This window comes from Solanum verrucosum, unplaced genomic scaffold (assembly GCF_900185275.1).
Source record: "Solanum verrucosum unplaced genomic scaffold, falcon-dt-bn FXZP01000306.1, whole genome shotgun sequence".
In the NCBI taxonomy this organism is placed as follows: domain Eukaryota; kingdom Viridiplantae; phylum Streptophyta; class Magnoliopsida; order Solanales; family Solanaceae; genus Solanum; species Solanum verrucosum.
In genome coordinates this window covers 2,604,876-2,631,701 of record NW_026020398.1, presented here as the reverse complement: position 1 = coordinate 2,631,701, position 26,826 = coordinate 2,604,876, and the positions used below count along the sequence as shown (strand labels likewise).

Genomic DNA, 26,826 nt, shown 5'->3' with positions numbered 1-26,826 from the left:
TGTTTGTTTTGGGTGTCGATGGATGTTGGTATTGACTGTTGATGTGAATATGGGTACCAGCTACTGGTGGTTGTAGTTGGCAGTAATAGTTAATGATTAGTGATGATAATTAATAATTATTGAAGATGATAGTGATAGTTAATAATGATAGTTGTTGATAATGATGCAGGGCGATGATATATAAGAGTCACTTACGATGATGATCGGTGGTTATTATAATAATGATAATTGTATATGATGGTTAATGATGATGATAATTCACTGCAATGATTGACGACAATGAATCGTTGATCATGGTAGTTTGATAATGGTGTGCGAGAGTGACAACAATTATGAGAGTGGATATGATTGTGGTAAAATGTCATCTTTGCAAAGATCCTTGAATATATAATATTTTTCTTGTTAATCTTCATCATACATATCTATTCAAATCCATTAAGAAAAATTCAAAATAAGAAAATAAATACATTTTATAAATAAAATTTAGATAATTAAGTTTCAAGCATATATAAACTAATAAATCACAATTTGAGATTTAAATTATCAAGTTAAATACCTTCATGAAATACAATTAAATGAGGCCCAAAAGGTTTAAGAAAACTATAGTGAAAGAATTAGTTGATTATCACAACCTAAGTTTATTGCATGTATTGCTGCTTAATTTGGTACAATAGACATCAAAATGTTTGCTTAAAAGTGTGTATCATAAAACTTGTGGTTTGTTATGTTTATATTTCTTTCTTTCTTATGATGTCATATACACCTATTTAAAATCGGATCAGAAAGAATAAGTTATTCTATTTTTAAATCGGGTCAGAAAGAACAAGTTGTTTCAGCATCAAGAAAGAAAAAAAATCATCTTTAATTTTTCTTCTTCTTCCAATTTCAATATTTTGGAAGTTTATCAAAAAAAATTCTTTGACCTATCTTTATTAGTATGTTTTCTGTCATGGGCCAAGCATACATTTCAGTAGGTAGTAAGGATGCACCTGCACCGTCTCTATTGAGATTTGTTTTACCATCGTATCGTGATTTGTGTAAATTTGCTCTAGTATTACATTCGTAAAAATTCAAGTTCATGATATATATGTATAGTTTTTGTTTTGGCATAATAAAGTTCATAGATTTGTCCTTTCGACTATATTATTAAGCCTAATAGCGAATTTCATGTGAACTTGTGTTTAATCATACAATACTTTAATCATCTTTCTCTTCGAACCTAATTTAAGATTTTTTTTTAATACTTCATGTGCAGTTTTGGTTGGGATTAGAAAATAGGTAGAAACTCAATTTGAATGTTTGATTTAATGAATGACCGATTAGCTTGATTCTTTTTTATTATTGGGTTGATTGGATGGTCATTATGAAAAAATAAGACGGAAACTCGTGGCTCAAAATCACAAAAGGAGAATAAAAAAGACTTGTGTTTCTCAAAAACAGAGAATAAAAGGACAAAAGGATAGTGACGCCAGATATATCCATATGAGATTCTACAAATTACAGAGGAATATTAGCTGGCACGAGTAATAATATTTCCAAATAGAACATTTTTGTTGGGCGTAGTACTTTAGGGTTCTAGTGAACCTCTCCTGTTGGTTACTGATTTATTATATTACTTTGGGTGCCTATAAATAATATAGTTTTTACTTACTTGTACATGGTTGAATTTTTGTCAATATTAAAAATTATAATTACATTGATATTCTTGTACTCCAAGCTCTATATTATTTCTATATTCCTTACTAAGTCTTAGATCTCAAGCAACTTGAACTAAATTATCTCCAAATTCAAAAATCAAACGCACTTTATTATTTTCACATTCGTACTGAAATATCAAACATCTTAATTCCGATCTATTATTTCCTTGACATACTTTACTTTATTATTGCTCTATAAACAACAAGTTCATTTGATAACATTTCTACTTAGAGCATACTCACCAATTTAAATTAATACATATGTCCTTAATTTCGTAACAAATTCAATTATACCATTTTCCGATTAAACAATACGAACAATCAAACATCCCAAGTCTTTGGTTCAAATCTTAAAAGTCCTTGTATATTTGAACTACAAAAATGTCGTATTTATAGTTGTGTTGTGTGTCCAATCGTTTTTTTTAAAAAATGAAATAAAAAATCTTAATCCACGTTATTCATACGTGTTGTAGGACAAAGTTGGTTTAATTTAAATCTTTAAAAAAAAGTAGAGTTTATCACAATATAATTTTGCAGTGGTCTTCATGTTCTAGAATATTATTGGGCAGATATTTATAGCTAACTTTCAACGTATTTAAAGAGGCAACTTTGGACTTTGAGGATGCAAAGTGTAATTTACGTCATCATGGAAAGAAGCTTCATAAAGCAAGAAATATTTATGTCCATAGATTTTATAAATTTTCAAATAAATATTTATTTATCAAATTAGACTATTATTCCAGCTTCAAATTTTTAAAATAATAAAGGTGACAGCGTTTGACATACAAAAATTACGCAGGCGTTGGAGTTATGGAATCATAACTTTCAATATGGCCAACGTGGATTCATATATGTGGTGTAGTAGTGAAACTATTTTATTCTTAGTCAAAGATTCTGAGTTTGAGCTTTGAATATAAAAAATATTTTGTTTGGAGCACTACCCCAAATGAAAAAAAAAAACGTTCAATACGTAAGAAAATACAAAACATTTTTTTTTCCAAAAAGAATACACAAAATGAATGAATGCTTGAAAATACATGTAATTAGAGGAGAAAATAAAATGCAATAGCAAATGACAAATTAAAATCAATATGAATTGTGATGATTAATTGACATCCCTTCACATTTAATCATATGTCTTGAATTTGAACCCTTGACTAATTTTTTTTTGTGTGTGTGAAAAACTCCATTAAAAAATAACCAAATATTAAACACCGCGTAATAAACAACTTGGAGTCATTGTTAAGAATATTATAACTTCAATACTTCAAAAATAATCAATATTTCTAAAATGAAGATGGCAAGGAGTTTTAATTTGGTGAGGTGATAGTGAACTCCAAGTTTATTGGTCCAAGGTGTCATTCTTTATAATAATAATAGACAGTATTTTTCTTATATTCAATGTTGTATTGGGCAAGAAAGGAATTTCCTTTGTGCACGTACGCCTAAAAAAAAAGTATAGTACTCAATTTCATTACATGCATCATGAGAAATTTAAAAAGCCAGCATTTTCTAAAATACTGACTAAATAATCCATTAATGTACTCCTCCTCCACCTTCTTCTTCTTTCATGTTCAAACCTTGATTTTAAAAATTATTTTACCACAAACGTGAATCATTTCAAATGAATAACATATAAGAAAACTCGAAATATTGAGTCTAGGAGCTCATATCTAATTTTGGGACTATTTAGAGGAGATTTGAGTTGGTCAAGATTGAAAAAAAATTGTTCGATAATGTATACTTTATTGTATCAACATTGTATATAGATATACATCTCTGATGCATAAATATACATCATTTATACATTATTTATACAATATCAATACATTTATATGTACATACCAATACATTATCTCTACTTATAACTATTTTGTTGAAAATTATTTTTTGTTACCTATACATACCGGTAAGTAACCCTTTTTAAAAGGGGTGTGTACAAATCCTTAAAGCAATTTCTTATTCACACAAATTACAATAATCCATAGTCCTTAATGCATAGCCCAAGGTTTATGGATAAAAAAATGTCTTCTGGTTAAGTCCAGACCTCCAAATTTTATGAGCCCAAACGTTAGCCTCATAAAATGACTGGTATGGGCCTTAGAAACATCTAAAGATTCATAAATTGAGATGAGTTAGACTAAAAGACGACTCTAAGCTAAGAGAAATAACTTAAATAGCCGATCATCCAAATAATTAAACTAAAAACAATTGATGGATGTGTATGTAATACATATAGTAAAAATTAGGCAAATGACATAGTATAAGAAATAAATTACTTTCTTTCCCTACTCTTTCATTAATTACCAAAAATCTTTTTTTTTTAGTGTTTTTCGGATACATAATATAGCAGTGTGGATAGTTAATATAGCAGCGCAGATACTTTAATTAATAACGGGCGGATACTTAAATTATTAAGTTGTTAGCAGCACGAATACTTAATTAACGGGCGGATGCATAATATAGCAGTGCGGATACTTTAATTAATAACGGGCGGATACTTAAATTATTAAGTTGTTAGCAGCACAAATACTTAATTAACGGGCGGATGCATAATATAGCAGCGCGGATACTTTAATTAATAACGGGCAGATACTTAAACTAATAAAGTATCCGGTTAAGTTGAATTGGGGAAAAATAAGGGATTTTTGTATTTTAATAAAAGAGTAGGGAAATATTGAGAATAGGTAAAGAAGTGCTGTGTATTTAAGTAATTTTTCCATACATATATCATTCGTGTATTACATTTGTATGATATGTATAATTTATGTATACTAATTTTATAAAAATAAACAATAAATTTGTCTGGTTATTTGTGTGAAGATCACAACTTGTCAACTATTTGATTAGATTTATTGTTAATTTTTCTAGATAATTTACATAGATAATACATTGATTATACACATATTATGTATAGCTTATAATTTTTTTTATACATTCGTCAGTTATTTTTAATTTAAATGGTTGGATGGACATCTATTTAGAATTTTAGATTGTTTCTTCTTATTATTAAACTAGTTTTCGATCACTCTTAAAGGCTAAAGCAAATATAGATACAACCTTGATCTTGATAAAAGGATACTTTAATTTGCTATGCATGCACCAATTAGCAATTTAACACTATATTATATAGAATATAATTGTATATACTTGGATTTATTTAAAGATAGTCACTAGTTGGTAATTGGTATAACGTGTGTGTGTGCGGGGAGGGGGGGGGGGGAGGTACCCTGGTAAAGTACAAATTAAATAATTTAATATGATTAAACTTAGGTGTTATCAAATGTTGTTACTTTCATTCTACTTGGACGAAACAATATCTTTCAAAATATGTCGTTATCGTTGTATGTATATCACAATATATATAATTTAAAATGTATTTTAATAATTATTCCAGCAAAACACGATAATTATTCATCTAATATAGATCTAACCGGGGGGGGGGGGGGAGGTACCCTGGTAAAGTACAAATTAAATAATTTAATATGATTAAACTTAGGTGTTATCAAATGTTGTTACTTTCATTCTACTTAGACGAAACAATATCTTTCAAAATATGTCGTTATCGTTGTATGTATATCACAATATATATAATTTAAAATGTATTTTAATAATTATTCCAGCAAAACACGATAATTATTCATCTAATATAGACCTAACGCTCTCCGTAAATATGAAAACTATATCTATGAAGTATAATTAAGTTTATTATAGTAGCTATTTATGAAAGTTCCGCTAAATTTTAAGAATTTGTTCTTTAAGCTATGTTAATAAAGTCAGTAGTCCGCATACCGTACAAACTTAATTATATTCTATTTTATATACAAGTACTTTACTTTTCTCTTCCTATTTATTATTAGATTTATCTAAAATATCATACACAATTTTTCTTCGGAAACTTGTTGATGTAAAAGTGTACTAATTAATCCTTCCTTTTTACTAATTATTTGTCTAAATTAATTGTGCATGTCAAAATTGATACTCATACATAATGCATAATATAACTTCATTAGCACTCTTATCTTTATAAAAGTTGATTAATTTTACAAAGGAATCAAATGTAATTTTTTAAATAAATATAATAAGTAGGTGGTGCATGTTGGGGAATATATAGAAAAAAGTGAAATTCCAAATGAAAAAATACAAAACACTATGGAATCTGGCTTATCTGTTTAAACAAGAAATTAAAGAAGATTCTGTCTATTATATTCTTTTTTCAGTTCAAAAGCTAAGTAATTCCAATTTTTAAAGTTAATTAATACTATGTATGCAAGAAGGAATATTGCCTTTTTCTTCCTTTTCTATTTTTATTTTTCCATTTTTCTTGATGAAAAAGATAATCGTTGAATCTTATAGTCTTGATGGGAGTTTTCGAGTACCCTTTAAGAATTTAAGTTATACACATGTAGTTGCTGATGTTTATTAGGATTTTCATAATGTTATTATTCAAACTAATGAGTCATAAGTTATTACTAATTAATCAACAAGTTGATTCAATGTTCATTTTCAGAAGTTGCGTAGTATTCTTTACGATTACTAGCGCATAAAAATTAACTAGGCTTTATATATTACTATTAGAAGAGATAATATTGTTAAGCACTTAGTGGCATGCAGCCATTGCTTATGACTCTTTTTTCACATTTCATATATAACAAGTCTAGCTAAGATTTCCATATCATCATTATAGTAATATATTATAAACCAATAAAACGAAATAATAATTGGGTATATTGATTCACAGGGTTAAAAGCATAAGAAATATATGTGAAGAAGATGTTATAACAACACCTAATTAAAATTAAAGGATTTATAGAATAGTATATATATATATTTTTTTGTTTGTTTTTTCATTCGGTGTTTGGAGCCCGTATTGGAGCCCTAAATAAATTCAGATCAAGTACTATAGGGCCCATTTGAGGATAACACTCCCAACAAGATTTTTTCATATCTAGGGCTCAAATCCGAGACCAAGTAGTGAAGCAGTCTCACCACTCCACCAGTAAAGGCGAAGCCAGGGCCCAATTGAGGGTAACACTGCCAACAAGATTTTTTCTATATTCAGGGCTCAAATCCGAGACCAAGTAGTGAAGCAGTCCCACCACTCCACATATGACAACATCCTTCTTTTTTTCTTAAAAAAAAGAAGAGAAACTTGGGCCTCACTTGCTTGCACTTAATGGAGTTTGAATCTGAATGGTTCATACTTTAGGTCATTAAGTGCATTTATTTTTTTTAACTGAAAATTCTATTAATGGATTTGAAAAGGTCAGAATGAATCAGATCTGCGACAGTCTTATTCTCGTTCACTCTTTTAAAGACACTTTTTTTTTTCGAAAAAAAATTGTGCTCCATTTTTTTTCTCATAAAAAAAAATGAAATTCAAGCATCTCTCATCCTCCAACTTTAGTTATCCAAATTATTTCCTTAACTTTTAATTTTTGTTCGTGATGCTTGTTTATCAAGAATTGATAAAATTTATTGTAAATTTTTTTATTTCATTAAAGTGCAAACTAACTTAATAAATATGTGTTGTTGAAATCGAACAATGATACCTTTATAAATTTGTTCAATATCTTTTGAATTTATCATGTTCATTCATTTATTTATTTAAGATTAATTTGTGTTGATTTTTTTTCTTTCAAAAAATGATTACTATATTTTTTTTCTAACAATTATTTTTATTACTATAATTTATATATGTAATCTATGTAGTTCCATTTTATTTTTATCAAACTTAAAATATTTATTTATAATTCAAATATCTTAAGTTATTAACTTTTATCAAAGAATGATGTTTTTCCTAATATTTTGTTAATGTAATATTTATAATATATATATAATTGACAGTGGGGATTGAACGCACAACTCGAACATGAAAAGCTTTTCCACAATAACTTCCTTACCAACTGAGCCATCGATCAATTTTATTAGAGGTTTTACAAGTTAATATATATATATATATATAATTTTCTAATATAAGTACAAAATCTACGAAAAAATTACTGGGCTCGTCTGAACTCCGAACCCCCACTTGACTTCGCCTTGCGACTATAACCCATAACATACGTTTTTTACGTTTCACACTTTAATCATATCGATGTGGGCCTTTATTTATATCATATGCACTAATTTTTTCTGAAAAGTAATGAGATAAAACATGATTTGTATTTTTTAAAATTTTGAGTTACTGTAAAGATTAATTGATGAATTAGGTAAGTCTTGAAATGCATGACTTTTTTAAATGTGATAATTGTTTCATAATGAAATAAACTATTCGACATCATGCTTGCTTTTTTTTTTTCACACACTAAGACATTTATTTTACTTCATCTTATATCATATGCACTAATTTTTTCTGAAAAGTAATGAGATAAAACATGATTTGTGTTTTTAAAAATTTTGAGTTACTGTAAAGATTAATTGATGAAATAGGTAAGTCTTGAAATGCACGACTTTTTAAATGTGATAATTGTTTCCTAATGAAATAAACTATTCGACATCATGCTTGCTTTTTTTTCACACACTAAAACATTTATTTTACTTCATCCGTTTTATATAAATTGTTCATATTTTAAAAATAATTATCTCAAATTATATCCTCTGTTCACTTGTCTTTGCACTTTTCTTAAGAAATGATAATTGATATGCTTTTTTTCTTCATAATACGCTATTAATTAGTAGTAGGTCTTCAAAAATAATTTAAGAAATAAATAATTAATATTAAGGATAAAAATATGAAAAAAAATAATTGTTTTCCTTGATATGTTAAATGACAATGAAAATCTATTTTTGAAATAATAGAAAAGTAAAAGTGAACGAAGAGAGTACTTGTCAATTTACAAAACCAAGATAGAATTAAATACATTTTCCCTATTTAACTCTTAGAAATTACGTAATCCTTTTTGAAAGTGTAAACAAATTTGTAAAGGTTCAAAAAAAAGTTTCTTTTAGTCATAAAATTAACAAAATCATCCTTTTATTTATGTTTTTTTTTTAAAAATATATATCTAAAAGTAGACAACTAATATGAGACGAAAGAATTAAAGACATTTTTAGAGATAAAGCAATACTACAAAATAGTATAATCCTTAATAGTAATTGTTTTTCTGGACTATAAATACCTCAATTATAAGCAGTGTTATAATTATTCAAATAACAGTAAAGAGTAAAATAATTTTTAAAAAAATCTTCCCAACTAATATTTTTTTTAAAAACGTGTAAAAAAAAAATCATGACAAATAAACTAAGAACGAAGAGTGTATATATATATGACTTGTCAATAATTAAATAGGACTCTTTTAGACCAAAGTTTGGTCGGTCTTCATTTTTTAATCTACAAAATTAACAGGAGATCATCAAGAGATTTAATTATTAAATTGCGTTAAATTGCAATATTTGACCAAAAGTTTGGTTAGTTTGAATTTTATTATTTAAATTGTTAATTGTTTCAATCAGTGACTACTAATGTCTAATAGTGATTACTTATAGTACAACTTTTTAAAGTAAGAACCTAATTAAAGGTTATTTCCTTGCTTCTTAATATTGAGGTGACTTCTTCTTGGTACTAACCACTATCATAATTAAAATACTAAAAAATTAACTTAAATTTCTTATTTCTTTAAACTTTATCTCAAGTTAAAATTAAAAAGATAGGAAATAATATTTAATATTACTTTATTATACAAAGAAATGATAAAAACAAAGAAAATTTAGAAATAATACAGTAAATTTAACTCTCTATGTGGGTCCGTCCACCTCCCCCCCCCCAAAAAAAATAAAACTGAAACAACAAGGGCTTTATAATAATTATATAAAAGATGTTACTAATAGGAAAGACCGGAAAAAGACGTGTACTTTCCATATAAAATTAAGGAGAAAAGGTAAAAAATATCCATAAACTATGTAAAAGGAATAAAAATGTCATCCGTTAATAGTTTGACTTAAAAATGTCTTTACCGTCAATACTTTGGTTCAAAATGTCCTTAAACTATGTGAAATGAACAAAAATACCCTCCGTTTATAGTTTGGTCCAAAAATGTCCTTGTCGTCAATACTTTGATTCAAAAATGCCCTTATTGTTATTTAGTGGGTCAAAAATGCTCATTTTCCTAATAAATATATTATTATTTCTTTTTGACACATTCTTTTTCAATTAATATTTTTTTTAAAAATTAGCAAATGTTTATCTTATTTCAATTCAGGAAAAAAATAAAAAATGAAAATATTTCTTATTTTATTATCATTATCTTTTTATCATTATATAAATATAAATTAATTATGGATATACTACGATCTTATATATATGACATATATTATCTGTCAAACGGTACATGAAATTATTCTATTTTAATTGATAAAATGAGATTAAGAAGAAAAAAAATAATATTTCCTACATTTTTATTTGTTAAAGTGATTTTAGAAGAAAGAAAACAAGAATAGTGTTCTTTAATAATATTTTAATTAGGAAGAAGATGTGTTTTAAAAGAAAAAAATAATATATTTATTCGAAAAAGGACATTTTTGACCCATTTAATAACTATAGAGGTATTTCTGGACCAAAGTACTGACTACAAGGACATTTTTGAGCCAAAGTATTGACGATAAGGGCATTTTGAGCCAAACTATAAACTGAGGGCATTTTTATTCCTTTCACATAGTTTAAGGATATTTTCAACCATTTTCCCTAAAATTAATAAATTATACTAGGTGGTAAAGGTCAAGAAAGATTTGGATACTATTAATTTTATCTGACAAATTAGTTTGTAATCAATCTATTTAATTTCATGAAAAACTATAGGAGTAGAAGTAGGTGAAATACTTATTTTGGTCTATTTTGAAAGTCATATTAATCTTTTAAAGGATTTTAAGAAAATAAGGACGTAAGATGGATGTGCAATAATATTAAAAGTGATAAGATTAGAAATGTGGATATCCAGGACAAAGTAGGTATAGCCTCCATGATGGACAAAATGCAAAAGGGAGACTGAGATGATTTGGGCATGTGAAAAGGTAATGTGTAGATGTCCCAGTGAGCAGGTAAGAGAGGTTGGGTATATATAGGAGGGCCGATGAGAGGTAGGTCGAAGAAGTATTATGGATAAGTGATTAAATATGATACTGCACATCTTCAACTTACAGAGGATATGACCTTCAATATGAAGGTATGGAGGTCGCGAATAGGGTAGAAAGTTAGTAAGTAGTTAAGAGTTGTCATATTACTAGCCTTTTCATGTATTTGGTTATATGGTAGTATAGAGCACCATGTCGGTCATTAAATAAGCATATTCATGTATTCTTTGGAGTTGGTACTTGATATCACATAGTATTATTGTAATTCTTATTTTTAATATCTTGCGTCGTCAGTTGTGTAATTTGTTTTGATGTTGTTTTGTTTTCTACACTATTTTCTTCTTCTATGCAGAGGCGGATCTAGGTGGGGGTTCATGGGTTCAGACGAATCTAACATCTTTTCTGCACACCTTGTATTTGTACTAACAAATTAATTAAATATATATGTATATTATTAATTTGTGAACCCCTAACAAAATTGATTGACGATTCTAAAGGAAATTTAGAACCCTCAATTCTTAGTCCTGGCTCCGCCTCTACTTCTATGCACTTGGATTTGCTGCACTCGAGCCGAGAATCTTTCAGAAAATAACCTCTCTATCTCCAAAAAGTAATGGCAACATTGAAATTGTATATTCAAATAAAACTTCAACTTCAAATATATCCAATTTTAAATTATGTCCAAACAAACCCTTATTAAGGAGATAAGTAAAGTGGACCCGAGGGTATTATGTAAATGAAAGAGAAGTTCTTAAACTTCCATTTTTCTTAAAATGTTGGTTTTTTATATTTGCAAAATAATTTATGAGTCAAGTTTTATATTTTAGAAAATTATATCACTCGCTGAAATTTAAAATCCCACTCTTTGAAAAATTTAAGGTTTCGAATCATAAGTTGAAACTGAAATTGAAATTTTATTCACATTTCATAATTACCACTTATTTAAAAAAAAAAAACTGAATAATCAAATTGAGTCACAAATCCTTTTTAGAGAAAAATGAGAATATATCTCAATAAGAAAGTGTTATCATTGATTACGAAATATTTACATTCAATCATCAATATGTCACAATAACCATATCAATGAACCTTTATTTTTAATCGTTTGCCATTATCAAAATTATGAAAATTTATTCTCCCATTGTTAATATTGAGTAGCAATTGTTTGTTACAATTCCTATGCAAAAATAGTAACAAACATTCGTCTAATAATTAGCCTTTAGTCCTCTTTATTTCCCTTTAATCTAATAGTCTATGTAAAATTAGTAATAGACCTTTGTCTTATAATTAGCCTTTAAATTTCCTTATTTACCTTTAATCTAATAGTTAGTGCTTGCCATTCTTAAGAGAATAATAATACATATCAAGATACTTTTTTCTGATTTCTATTAAAATAAGTTTTTGTTAGTTTAACGATAGTGTCTTTAACACACTTTAAATTTTTCAGAATTCTATATTGTACGTGATCATGATCAACATTTTCAGTAGATTTCTAACAATTCTATGGCCAAATGCCTATTATTGAGCACATGATATGACTTGTCAATATTTAAATAGGAATCCATTAGTACAATACTAATTCTACAACTTTTAAAATTAAGAACCTAATTAAAAGTTATTTCTTTGTTTCTTTATATTAGGGCGACTTCTTTATTTAGTATTAATTACTATCATAGTTATTCACTTATTCTTTGCTTTTGGCTTGGGATAAGGATAACTAAAGCAATACTTTAGAATTAGTGAAATCCTTAAGTTTTTGAACTCCAAGTTAATATTATACGATAATAAATGAGTTAATTGTCAATTTTTTTTATATAATTGTTTAGTGTATAAGCTAGCAAAAAATACCGAATTCTCATAAACCTTAATTAATGCCTCTAACTTGATCAATTTAAGTTCTTTAGGGTCACTAATTTGCAATATAAATGTTATATATATATATATTTCCTAGCCAGCCTTCTTTTTTATACCCAAACCAAAGTACATGAACAAATATACGCTTGAGAATTTCATCAAAGTAAGCAAACATATATCATGAGGGCACATGATATTACCAAATAATAACACGTTGGGTAACTTTAGTCACTCTATCTTTTTTTGTCAGTTTCAAAAAGTAACATATTTTTATATTAAATAATTATTTAACTTTAAAATATTATTTTATTTTTAATAAAATGACTTATAACGATACAAATATCTATCACTTATTTTAAGCCTCAAATTTCAAAATTCATTTCTTTCTTCTTAAATTCGATTCTTTATTAAACTTATGCGGTTCAACACTTACCACGTAGATTTGGAAAGAAAAATTTGTTGAAGGGTAGTTTTAATATTCCCAAAGAATAATCCACATTTTCCAATGAGCCAACACCACGTGGCACGTGCACATTTCTTTTAAGTCTAAAAAGAACAAAATTCTTTTTTTTTTCCCTTGCTTTTTGAGTATTCCATATCCTTATTGAAGTCGGACTAAATGAAGCTTGTGATGGAAATTCTCATAGTGAGAATAAAATACTTCCTAACAAAGACATTTAGAAATTTAAATTCAAATTCGAAATCGAAACATCAGATGAAAATGAAAAAGTGCTTACTACTCTATCATAACCCAACAAAGTTCCTTAGTCCACTTCTGCGGGGAACTCTTTTACTTAGCCGGTAAATCAAGAATCCAACTTTTCTTCCGGTCAACTATCATTTTTATATCTATCTTTAAGAAATTTCCTCCCCAGCGCTCGATTGATGACATTCCCTTTCTTGACAGCTGCTTGTTTTCACATAAAGGTTAGCAAAATGTCTGCTTTACCCACGTACCCCCCCCCCCCCCCCCCCTAAAACAGAGTATCCACTATATGGGATTTGTTCACTTCTTTAACGACCTAACCTGTGACCCTTTTCTGAGACATTGAAATGTAGTAGGGTGGTGGGGTGGTTTGAGGTGGGGGTGGGGGGGGAGAGGGACCCAAGTGGGTAGTGTCCTTCTACTTTTCTTGAAAAAAAGTGGGCCTATAGGTCAAGTTGTAAAGTTTCTGCTGATAAGTGAGTGAATCAGAAGTGGGAAACAATGAGAACACAAAGGCAATTTAGTTTTTAGTTCAACATTATTGAATGAAAAAGGTATGTCAAAATATTATTTGTGAGATTAACATGATAATATTTTAATCAAAAATGCCAGATGGGATTTGCCTATATGGAATATGTTCTTTAAACTTTTGTTTTAGTAATAAAGATTGAAACTTTATACCCAATAGTTCCATGTGTGATTAGTATAAGAAGTGTACAAGTTGGGTGTAGATGACTACCAAATTCTTGGTCAAGAAGTTGTGAACATATACATATTGTCAAGAAGTCTGATACTGCTACAGTTACTCTAGTTGGAAGGAAGGTGATACCTTGCTTTATAAATACTCATATTTATATTCATCTCTTCATTTAAACTAAAAAAAAATAAGGATTTTCTACTGACTTCCAAATTTTGCTTAATGGGTTTTTTTTCACCGTGTTATACAGAGATGTTGGAGAAATGGCTTGGAGTGGTTTGTGGCAAGAACAATATTGATACTATAGATGAGAATAACTGCAACAATATTCATATCAATGGAAAAAAAGTTAGAGGGACAGTTGTGTTGATGAAGAAGAATGTCTTGGACTTGACGGATGTTGGTGCTTCTCTTCTCGATCGATTTCATGAAGTCATTGGCAAAGGTGTTTCTTTGCAGCTCATCAGTGCAGACCATGCAGAACCTGGTATATCCTTTTTAACCCCTTCGCGGAAAAATTACATGTGAAAGTTATTTTTTATGTATATATAGTAGACGTTGAACCCCTTGGCCTTTTCGTGTGTTTACTTCCTTAACTTGAGTAAAGATAATTCAAGTTATAAGTTGATCCTAGTTCAATTCTTTGAGTGTGTCTGACCTGTTGTTTTCCTGATCTTTCCTCCCAATTTTGTAGTTGTTGAATTGTGTAACTATCTCATTTAAAACTTGAACTACTAGAGAGGGTACACTATTTATTTATGCCTACAACATGCCCCTATGCCCTCTCATATGCGAGTCTTTTTCTTAGATCAAGTACATGAAAATATTATTTTGTTTTGGATGATCGCAAGACTTGAAAAAAAGGATTGCTTGATATCACACTAATGTCATGTTGAATGGTAGAAGGATGTACAAGAAAAAAAAGAAGGAAGGTTTGTAAGTTTAATAAAAACACTTTTAAGCATACTGCTATGTTTAATTTTTGTAGGAAATGGATGTACAGGGAAGTTGGGAAAACCAGCATTCCTGGAAAAATGGATTTCCACATTGACGTCAATATCAGTGGGAGATGCTACATTTAATGTGACATTTGACTGGGATGAGTCCATGGGAGTTCCTGGAGCTTTCATAATCAAGAATTACCACCACAGCCAGTTTTACCTTAGGACAGTCGTTTTAGAAGATGTTCCTGGACACGGTGAACTTCATTTTGTGTGCAATTCATGGGTGTATCCAGCACACCGCTACAAATATGACCGCGTGTTTTTTGCAAACAAGGTATCTCTAGCATTAAACTAGAAATACTAGTGGTGAGTTAAATAAAGAAAAGTAACCTAGTTAGCAAATGAAAATCAGAAGCAGCATTGAGGTTCAGGCATCACTGTTGGACTTGTGTTTGTTAGCAACAACCAGATATACTGATAAAACTTCGTGATATTTACATGTATTATTTGTTGGGGCGTTCTCTTTGGGTCCTCTTTAAGAGCCTAAAAGGTTAATTATTTGTTCTAAATAGACAGAAGTTATGAAAATTCCTTCACAAACTATATAATGATAAGTGAACAGCCATTTCTAAGCTTTGATAGGAAAGCTACATATTGATATCTAGAAACTTGGGAGTTTTTCTTGAAATGATAAACAAACAACTGTATACAGTTGATAGGTTCACAATATGATAACATATGCTGAAATCAAAATTTTCTGGTTTTCCAGACATACCTGCCTAGCAACACACCGGAGCCCCTCAGACCATACAGGGAACAAGAGCTTCTTAGTCTTCGTGGAAGTGGTTCAGGCAAGCTCAAGGAGTGGGACAGAGTGTATGATTATGCATTCTACAATGATCTTGGATTTCCAGATAAGGGACCAGACTATGTTCGACCTGTGCTTGGTGGGTCGAAGGAATATCCATATCCTCGTAGAGGCAGGACAAGCCGTCGAGCAACTAAAACAGGTTAGATCACATATAAAATTGAAGTCATCATATTACAAGGTTTGACTTATGATTTGCATTGCTGTAGAAACTTTATTAGAATGAAATGAATTCAAGATCAATGAAGTACTATGGATAATAAGCAGCTGTTATTCCTATTGGCTTTGCAGATCCTATGTCAGAGAGCCGGTTGCCACCTTTAGGTTTGGACATTTATGTTCCACGAGATGAGCGTTTCACTCCTGTGAAGCTTTCAGATTTCCTTGCATATGCTGTTAAATCTTTGGGTCAGGTCCTCGTTCCTGAGATTGTTGCTTTATTTGACAAAACTATCAACGAGTTTGATAGCTTTGAAGACGTACTCAAGCTTTATGAAGGTGGGATTAAGCTGCCTGACCATCATTTAAAAAAACTCAGGCAATGCATCCCATGGGAGATGCTCAAAGAACTAGTCCGCTCCGATGGTGAACCATTTCTCAAATTTCCGATGCCTGATGTAATTAAAGGTACCAAAGGGCTCTCAAGCTTAATAGATACTTCCTGAGATGTTAGATCTTGCATCATAAATTGATAACTAATTATAAGCATCTTTTTAAAATTACTGCAGTTGATAGGTCTGCCTGGAGGACAGATGAAGAGTTTGGACGGGAAATGCTAGCTGGAGTCAACCCTGTTATCATTCGACGTCTTCAGGTAACAAACAAGATTTTCTGTACTAGTTGGGTTTAATGATTTTTGCTCTCATGCATGTTTCTAACCCATTAAATGCTTATCAGGAGTTTCCCCCAGCTAGCAAGTTGGATCCTGAAGTATATGGTAATCAGACCAGTTCAATCAAAAGGGAGCACATAGAGAAAAACATGGATGGACTAACTGTAGATGAAGTAAATTCCTGACCTATTTTCCTCTTGTCCTTAAATATACTGAAGAAGCCTTGGGAAAATATGACAAAGGCTTTCTTTATTTCCTAAAACAACTTGACTTTTGTCTAAGAATGATTATCTAAACTTGTGGGTGCAGGCTATTGAGTGTAATAGGCTGTTCATTTTAGACCATCATGATGCATTGTTGCCTTACCTAAGACGGATTAATACAACAAAAACGAAGACTTATGCCAGTCGGACTCTCCTTTTTCTTCAAGATAATGGAACATTGAGGCCACTTGCAATTGAGTTGAGCTTACCTCATCCACAAGGAGATAAACATGGTGCCACCAGCCTTGTATTTACACCAGCCAACGAGGGTGTTGAAGGCACTGTCTGGCAGCTGGCCAAAGCTTATGCCGCTGTAAATGATTCTGGCTATCATCAGCTTATCAGTCATTGGTAAACTTCTTAGAAAAGTAGATGCAATGATGTAAATATTTCGTGTATTCCAATTAAGTTTAGTTCATTAACATCAACTCAACTTGTAGGTTAAATACTCATGCAACAATAGAGCCATTTGTGATTGCTACAAATAGACATTTGAGCGTACTTCATCCAATATTCAAGCTTTTACAACCTCATTTCCGTGATACCATGTACATAAATGCTTTGGCTCGGCAGATACTCATCAATGCAGGTGGAATACTTGAGCTGACAGTTTTTCCAGGGAAATATGCCATGGAAATGTCATCTATTGTCTATAAAAACTGGGTGTTCACCGAGCAAGGACTTCCTGCTGATCTACTTAAGAGGTCTGTGCAAAGCTTCGATTTATAAACTCCATCGCAGTATCAATCTTATCCAAAATCTAACACCCCACTTTCTTTATCGCAGAGGAGTAGCAGTGCTAGACTCAAGCCAGCCCTATGGCCTTAAACTTCTAATTGAGGATTATCCTTTTGCTGTAGATGGGCTTGAGGTTTGGGCAGCAATCAAAGCCTGGGTTGACGACTACTGTTCATTCTATTACTCAACAGATGACATGATCCGTGATGACACTGAACTCCAGTCATGGTGGACGGAAGTTCGCAATGAAGGTCATGGTGACTTGAAAGATGAACCATGGTGGCCTCAAATGCAGACACGAGCTGAACTCGTTGAAGCATGCACAATTATCATATGGGTGGCCTCTGCTCTTCATGCAGCTGTTAACTTCGGGCAGTATCCTTATGCTGGTTACCTCCCAAATCGCCCAACAGTAAGCCGTCGCTTCATGCCTGAGCCAGGCACCCCTGAGTATGCTGAGCTTGAAACTAATCCAGACGTTGCCTACCTAAAGACAATCACAGCCCAGTTCCAAACTCTGCTAGGTGTTTCATTAATAGAAATATTGTCACGACATGCTTCAGACGAGATATATCTGGGACAGAGAGAAAATCCAGAGTGGACTTCAGATGTTGAACCACGACAGTCATTTCAAAGATTCCATGACAGATTAGTAGACGTTGAGAACAGAATAGTGGAAAGGAACAATGACAGCAGATGGAAGAATCGCAACGGACCAGTTAAGGTGCCATATATGTTGCTATACCCCAATGCCTCAGGTGACAACAGTGAAAGTGGACTTACTGGTAAAGGAATTCCCAATAGTGTCTCAATTTGACGTGTTCTACAGCACGAATATAATAGCCTTATTGGCAACATATAGTGTGTATATCCGTTCTTTTATGTCAATATTTGTTTAGCCAAATTCCATCATTGTTATGTGTGTTTCTGCTTGGATTAAAGGAGGTGGAGTTCAATGGCTTCATGATTGAGCCCAAGAAGGGAAAATGCAGTACTGCATCCTTGCATCTGTCTAAACACATCACATCAGTCTTAGCTCTTTCCTATTTTTTCTGTAACTATAAAAATGATTTGATGGTTTCTGCATAATGATCCTATATATGGAATGCAGCTACAAGCACATAAGCTAAATCTATTGGTATTGGTTGATAATATTGCAATTAACGAGTTAAAATGGATTGAAAATAGTTGTTCTTCAATGAACAGATCCATTAAGATCAATGAAGACTCGAAGAAGAACTCACAGATTCTGTAAAGCTAATGAGACTCTTGATACCCCTGTTGCTTTTTAAAAGATGGTATGGCAAAGAGATTGAAAGTATTGATTGAAATTGTCTCTCATTAATTTTATCAAGCATAGGAGAGTTTTATCTATGTTTGTGATCATGTGATAGTAACGTGAAGGAGAATCTTTGAGCAACAGTAAAATTGTCTACGTACATACTTATAGCTTATAGGTCATGTGTTCGAACTATAAAATTAACCACTGCCTACATAACATCCCCAATCCCCATACAGTGCAGCCCACCTAGACAATAATTAATACCCCTTGGGATGCGGCCCTTTCTTCGAGATGTTTTACACATCAAGCTTGCCTTTTTTATTTGTGGTATTAACATATAGTACTAATTTGAGTTCAAATGAATTCGATACCAGTACAACCGTGCATTTATGTCTCAACAATTTCATATAACATATATATATAGATATTATATCAACAAGAGAAGTCTAAAAAGTATTATAATAATTGAAAAACAGCTCAAAGTGCATATAATATTTGTCAAAGAGAATATTATGAATATAAAAGTGTAAGGACGCAGTCCGAGTGTCCGACAATGACAGTCACCTCACATTAACTATATAGTATATATCCACCTGAAATAAGAATCATTGTGCCTTGCAATAAAGGTTTTTTCGATCGTAAATTAGTGTGAAATTTGTGCTATAGAAACGGATTTTCTCTTCTCATTTTTCGATCGGAACAACTCAATGAGAAAATACAGGATGAAAAATAGATTCTTGCTAATTTTTTCCGGAGGAAATCATTTTATGGTATTTTAATATGACATAAGTATTTTTATTTTCCATGAGAAAATTGTTTTCTGATATTTAATTACAAGATAATGTTTTCTAGCAAGAGGAGAAAAATCATTCGAGATCTTCATTAATTTTAACACACTTGCCACAACTTCTCTGTCCCAATTAATTAATATTTACAAATGCTAATATTTAATGTGTATTACTTGTGGAATATTTAATTAAATCTGATCAAACGGCTTGTTAACCGGATCTTGATTGTTTGCTAATGATGGGAATAGTTTAAAAACATTATATTCTGTTGACAAGTCTTCATTGGAAAAGAAGAGCACTTGTTATGTACTATAATTTTATAATGTATCATATTACATTTATTATATTGTATTATTTTAATAAATACAACGCTTGGATAGATTGTATCATTTTTCATTGTTGTGTAATGTTACATATTAGAAATAAACCTAATTAAAGAAAAGTAGAATGTGAGGTAGAGTTGCTATAACAGTTGGGGTAGACGATAAAATATAATACATAAATTTGCTCTTTAACTTGACCTCATTTCACATTTATGTCCTCCAACTTTGACTATGCACAAGTAGACATTTAAACTTGTATAAAGTTCAACAAGTAGATACATGAGTCCTATGTGACATAATATATGTAGGAGGATGTCATGTCGGACGCGTGTGTTTAGTTGTTCAACTTTATACAAGTTTAAATGTCTACTTGTATACACCCATAATTGGAGGATATAAATGTGAGCTGAGACCAAGTTAAAGAGTATATTTATGTATTATGCCTTATATAATAAGAGGCAAAGGCAAAATGAGTAATAACGATATGATCACACCAAATTGATTGTTACATAATAGAAAGTTAGGTAACAATCAAAACAAACATTGTATCGTAATACCATTGGTAACAATCATCCAAACAAGGTTTGACAAGTCAATGTGATAATATTTTATGTTGTATGATGGTATTATTTATTTTTTAATGCCCAATTGAGATATCCAGTCAACTTCTCCCAGCTAAGACTATTGACAATTTCTTAAGACAATCGTGGTTGCCTCAATTGATCCAAGTTGGGAAGTAATCTAATAATATATACAAATACTCTATCTATGTTGCTCGGACTCTTAAAAAAAATATACTATTTTTTACGTCAATATTTTTAAAAAGTTCGAACAACATAGATTATAAAAGGACACAAGTCTAGTACTACTGTTGTTTGCCTCAACAGAAGTTCATATCCTTTCTTCATTTCAACTCCTTTTTAGCACTTTGTCCATTTTGCTCAATGGGTTGTGCAGAGATACTGGAGAAATTGCTGGAAACAGTTTGCGGTAAACAGCGCGATGTTCCAGTAGAAAGCGATACCATTAAGATCAAGGGAACAGTTGTATTGATGAAGAAGAATGTTTTGAACTTTAAGGATGCTGGTTCTGCCTTCCTTGATCGAATGCACGAGCTCTTTGGTAAACGCGTTACCATACAGCTCGTTAGTGCTGAACATGCTGATCCTGGTAATTACATTTTCTTCTGATTTTATTATGAAGAGATGCAAGAAAACTTGTTAGTTGTTTTATATAGTGGCTAGAATGCAGAGTGAGAGAACTGTGTGTAAATCCTGAATTCTGTATGCCTGGTTAGTCCTTATGCCAAATAGAGCTGAAGTTTTTAGTATAAGATGATAACTATGACGTCTGGACCAACTTGTTTGCACCTCGACTAATTCTAGGAGATACATGTTACGTTCCACTAGTATAGATACTAAGTAACTCTGTATATTAAAGCTTGGACAGATAGGAAGAAAATCATCTATACTGTTTTTGCCTCTGTTAGGATGTGAACCTGAGACTTCATGGTTCTCAACGCACTTTATTGACCCCTTGGATACACCCTTATATATTTGAAAGAATCATTGATTAACTCAATTGCTTCTCCCTCCATTTCAAAATAAGTTCATTTTGTTTCAAAATAAGTGGTGTTTTACATAATTAAGAAGACATTAATGATGTTCTTCGAATTTTTCCCTTATTTAAATAAAGAAAGTTTTACATAACCAAGAAACTACTAAAGAGTTACATCTTTTTCAAGGTATTTATGAAGGGTAAGTTAGTAAAAGTACACCAGATTTCTAGTAGGAATGAGTACTTACCTTAAGTTGGTGCGCCGGCGCCCAAGGCCCAAGCTAAAAACACCACTTATTTTGAAATGGAAAGAGTAACTCAGAAGTCTCGACGAATAAACTGCAGTCCTGCATATATAATATATATGTTATTATGTAGAAAATGGATCAAAAGGGAAGTTGGGAAAGCCAGCAATTTTGGAATGGGCATCCTCCAAGACTTGGATATCAGTGGAAGAAGCAGCATTCAATATTACATTTGACTGGGATGAGTCATTAGGAGTTCCTGGTGCTTTCATTGTAAAGAACAATCATCACAGCCAGTTTTACCTGAAGACTCTCACTTTACATGATGTTCCTGGAGATGGTGAAGTTCATTTTGTCTGCAATTCGTGGGTGTATCCTCCACATCGTTACAACTATGATCGAGTGTTTTTCAGCAACAAGGTATCGATATTCTTAACCAAGCTAACATGTAAAGGGCATAAATTCAAATTTCTGAACTTTTGTTGTTATTAGACATACCTGCCATGCAACACACCAGAACCCCTTGTGGCATACAGAAATGAGGAGCTCGTTAATCTTCGAGGTACAGGTTCAGGTATGCTCAAGGAATGGGACAGAGTTTATGACTATGCTGTCTACAATGATTTAGGATATGATCGACCTGTGCTTGGTCGATCTAAGGATTATCCATACCCTCGTAGAGGCAGAACAAGTCGTCCACCGACTAAAAGAGGTAAGGTCACAAACACATAATGTCAATCATATTTATAGATGGCATAGAACTACCAAAAGTATAAGGTGAATAGAGTTAAGTTTGTTGTTGCAGATTCTAGCTTAGAGAAACGGTTGCCACGTTTGAGTTTGAACATTTATGTTCCGCGAGATGAACTTTTCAACCATGTGAAGTTTAATGATTTCCTTACATATAGTGCCACATCAATAATTCGGGTTGTAATCCCACAGACCGCGTCTGTGTTAGCTAGACCTTTCAACGAGTTCAAAAGCTTCGAACGTGTACTAGAATTCTATAAAGATAGTGATGAGGAAAGGTCCAGGGAATGTCTGCCATGGAAAATACTCAAAGGGCAATTTCATAAATATCCAATTCCTCATGTAATTGAAGGTACCTATGTCTTCCCTCTCTATGTCTCCACAACTATGTTTAGCTTCTGAGTACTTGCTAAGGTGAAAAGATAGGTACTAATTGTGAACCTTTTTGAGAAAACTACAGAAGATAACTCAGCATGGAGGTCAGATGAAGAGTTTGGACGTGAAATGCTGGCTGGCGTTAACCCTGTGATTATCCAGCGTCTACAGGTAAATATCATACACAAATCTTTATTTTTTGGCATCACACATAAACAGACGCACAAATGTGGCCTCAGTTGACAAGTAAATACTCCAACTTTGAGTATGCACATTCAGAAACCTCAACTCATCTCAATTGTGTCGGTTGAATACTACAACTTACAAAATGATCATCTAGACACCTCTAAAATTTATGTGTCATGTCAATATCGGGTGTCCATGAGACACAGTAGAGATGAGTAGGAGTGCTTACTTGCCAGATGAAGACAAGTTTGAGTGTCTGTTTATGTATTGTAATTCTTTCACTCTGAATGATAAGTACTAAAAGACTAAATTCTTATCAGGAATTTCCACCCACAAGCAAGCTAAATCCTGAAGTATATGGAAACCACACCAGTAAAATAACAAGGGATCAGATTGAGAAATACATGGATGGACTAACTGTGGATGATGTAATACTCTTTTTTATCTTTCTCTAGTGATTATCGTATATAAAGGAAGAGAAAACGAAAGCATTCTTTGTATCGGAACACTTATCATCTGTCTCTAGTATATTAGATGTTATATATTTACGCGTTTATCTTTTGTGGACACAGGCAATAAAGAATGACAGGCTATTCATCTTAAATTATCATGACCTACTTATGCCTTATATTACTCGGATTAACTCAACAACCACAAAGATCTATGCTAGTCGGACCATCCTTTTACTCCAAGACGATGGAACATTGAAGCCACTTGCGATTGAACTGAGCTTACCACATCCACAAGGAGATAAACATGGTTCCACCAGTCAAGTATTTAGCCCAAGTAATGATGAGAGTGTCGAAGGCTATGTCTGGCATCTGGCCAAAGCTTATGTTGCTGTAAATGACTCTGGATATCATCAGCTCATCAGTCACTGGTGCGCGACTTAAAATTGTTGAATTTAGATGCATGTTACCTCTTGAAGTGACTACTAATTTTGCTACTTTTTGCTTCCAGGCTGAACACACATGCAGTGATAGAGCCATTCATTATAGCAGCAAACAGACAATTGAGTGTGGTTCATCCAATCTATAAGCTTCTACAACCCCACTTCCGTGATACATTGTACGTCAATGGTTTGGCTAGGCAGATCCTCATTAATGCAGGTGGAATACTTGAATCGACCGTATTCCCATCCAAGTATGCCATGGAAATGTCTTCTGTCATCTATAAGAATTGGGTGTTCACTGAACAGGCACTCCCTGCAGATCTACTTAAAAGGTTGGCCAGTACATAGTCGTTACAACGACTTAAAACTCAATGTCATATCCATCTTGTTCAAGAAACACTGATTGTTTCTGTTTTCAATTTCAGAGGAGTTGCAGTGCCAGACTCAAGCCAGCCTAATGGCCTTAGACTCCTGATAAAGGATTATCCTTTCGCGGTTGATGGACTTGAGATTTGGTCAGCAATTGAAGCCTGGGTTGACGAATACTGTTCCTTCTATTACTCAACTGATGACATGATCCGTGACGACACTGAACTCCAGTCCTGGTGGATGGAAGTTCGCAATGAAGGTCACGGTGACTTGAAAGATGAATCATGGTGGCCTCAAATGCAGACACGAGCTGAACTCATCGAAACGTGTACAATTATCATATGGGTGGCTTCTGCTCTTCATGCAGCTGTCAACTTTGGGCAATATCCTTATGCTGGTTACCTCCCAAATCGTCCAACAGTAAGTCGAAGATTCATGCCTGAGCGAGGCACCCCTGAGTATGCTGAGCTCGAGTCAAACCATGAACGCGCCTACCTAAAGACAATCACAGCTCAGTTACAAACTCTTATGGGCATCTCATTGATAGAGATGTTATCTATGCATTCTGCAGATGAGATTTATCTCGGGCAACGAGACACTCCTGAATGGACTTGTGATCGACAACCACGACAAGCATTGCAGAGATTCAGTGACAAGTTGGTTGAAATCGAAAACAGAATAATGAATAGGAACAATGACAATACATTGAAGAACAGAAATGGACCTGTAAAATTGCCTTATACATTACTATATCCAAATGCCACAGGTGACAAGAGTGCAACAGGACTTACTGGCAAGGGAATTCCCAATAGTGTCTCAATATGAAAGTTACATGACATTACAATGGTTTGTTGTATATGAAATCACACAACTTCAACGCTATCGGTACTTTTTTCGTTTCAATTTGTTTGTCTTGCTTACTATTTGGACAGTCACATGACATTTTTCTTTGACAATAATTTATTTGAATACTTTTTGATTTATTAACTACTATGACTTATAGTACTTTTTGTGCAGTTTCTTATATACCACTTATTTTATCATATTCTCTAAAATTTCCTACCATTTGAAAAGAATTACAAAAATACCTATTTTCCTCACTCTCTCTCCTATTCTCGGATACATCACTCATATGCGATGTATCGGGACACTTGTATATTTTTACTTTATATTTTGACACCTCCTTACTGAAAATCCTAGGTAATGGTTTTCAGTATAAAACCCCGAGATCTTGCAAAAACAGGTACAAATCCCTATACATAATGTTTAAAATGACATGTTGTTTTTAGTAAATTTATCAAACGATTAGGGGAAATTGCAGAAATACTAAATGATACTATAATAATGTATGACATACTGTTCTGGTATCATTCAAAAAATAATCAGTAAAATTGAACAAATTACTGAATGATACCACAATAGTATATGGCATTTAGTGAGTAAGTTTTTACCAAGGAATTTAATTTTTTCTTAAGTGTTAAGGTCACTAGATGTAGCACCTTGAGTTCCAAAAAGAATTAAAGAGAATTCATATTCAAGTCATTCCTAGGTTCCTTTAAGTTTTGGGTCAACTTCAAACGACCATAATCTTCAATACAGAATGATTTAGGAGACCCACAAGATATCAAATGATAGATCTGTGAGTCCTCTTTCCAACGCCATTGAGTTTGCTAATTTTCGAGTTTGTATGAGGGAGATATGCTCTTTTGAAGTCAGGTTGTCCATTTAAGGAAAGTTACCCGAAAATAGGAGGGGTATTTTAGTCTTTTCCTTACCCCACTTGTTACAAGAAGAGAGGACCATATATATACATGTATATATTTGGTCACCAAGTATAATACATGGATATCTATTTGTCGTGTAAGTACTTGGTCACCAAGTATATTATATGGATGATTAGATTACAACACATTGTATGTTGTGTGTATATCCATCTGTATAATGTGTGTACATATATTTTACCACAAATTATATTTATGTGGACATCCATTTTACAACATGGATCTATTTTTTGAAAAAGAATTATGCAAGAACCAAAACCACCAATGTGAAAGCCCAATAATCTTGTAAAGGTTCAATCCATGGAGAGGTTCAAAAGGATCAAAATTACTATATATCATAGACGTATATATATATATATATACACATTATTAATACATTAAAGTATATAATAAATATATATTGTAGACCGATTTTTTTCAATCTTAACCAATTTAAATCTTATCTAAACAATCTCAAAATTTAAATAAGAGTTTATCTCAATGTTTTGAGTCTTCAAATACATTATTCACTTGAAATGACTTACATTTGTAGTACATCAATTTTTAAAGTCGAACTTTGAACATGAGAAAAAGCAGACGGGGGACGAAAAGGAAAACAATGAAAAATAAG

At 31.9% G+C, this 26,826-nt stretch overlaps 2 protein-coding genes across 2 annotated transcripts; both read left to right on the top strand.

Moving 5' to 3' along the window:
• The first annotated feature begins 13,776 nt into the window (after positions 1 to 13,776).
• On the top strand, positions 13,777 to 18,572 carry LOC125839661 (probable linoleate 9S-lipoxygenase 5). The gene is made up of 10 exons (XM_049518656.1): positions 13,777 to 14,148; positions 14,274 to 14,510; positions 15,012 to 15,301; positions 15,737 to 15,977; positions 16,127 to 16,462; positions 16,564 to 16,649; positions 16,733 to 16,840; positions 16,977 to 17,281; positions 17,371 to 17,634; positions 17,717 to 18,572. Exons 2-10 carry the CDS (start codon positions 14,276 to 14,278, stop codon positions 18,483 to 18,485), a joined length of 2,634 nt encoding a protein of 877 aa, XP_049374613.1. The 5' UTR covers positions 13,777 to 14,148; positions 14,274 to 14,275; the 3' UTR covers positions 18,486 to 18,572.
• A 2,406-nt stretch (positions 18,573 to 20,978) lies between these two features.
• Positions 20,979 to 25,273, top strand: LOC125839669 (probable linoleate 9S-lipoxygenase 5). The gene is made up of 9 exons (XM_049518664.1): positions 20,979 to 21,231; positions 21,997 to 22,283; positions 22,356 to 22,575; positions 22,669 to 22,965; positions 23,074 to 23,159; positions 23,495 to 23,602; positions 23,747 to 24,054; positions 24,135 to 24,398; positions 24,492 to 25,273. The coding sequence occupies exons 1-9, from the start codon at positions 21,006 to 21,008 to the stop codon at positions 25,258 to 25,260; spliced, it is 2,565 nt and encodes an 854-aa protein (XP_049374621.1). The 5' UTR covers positions 20,979 to 21,005; the 3' UTR covers positions 25,261 to 25,273.
• Positions 25,274 to 26,826: the final 1,553 nt, after the last annotated feature.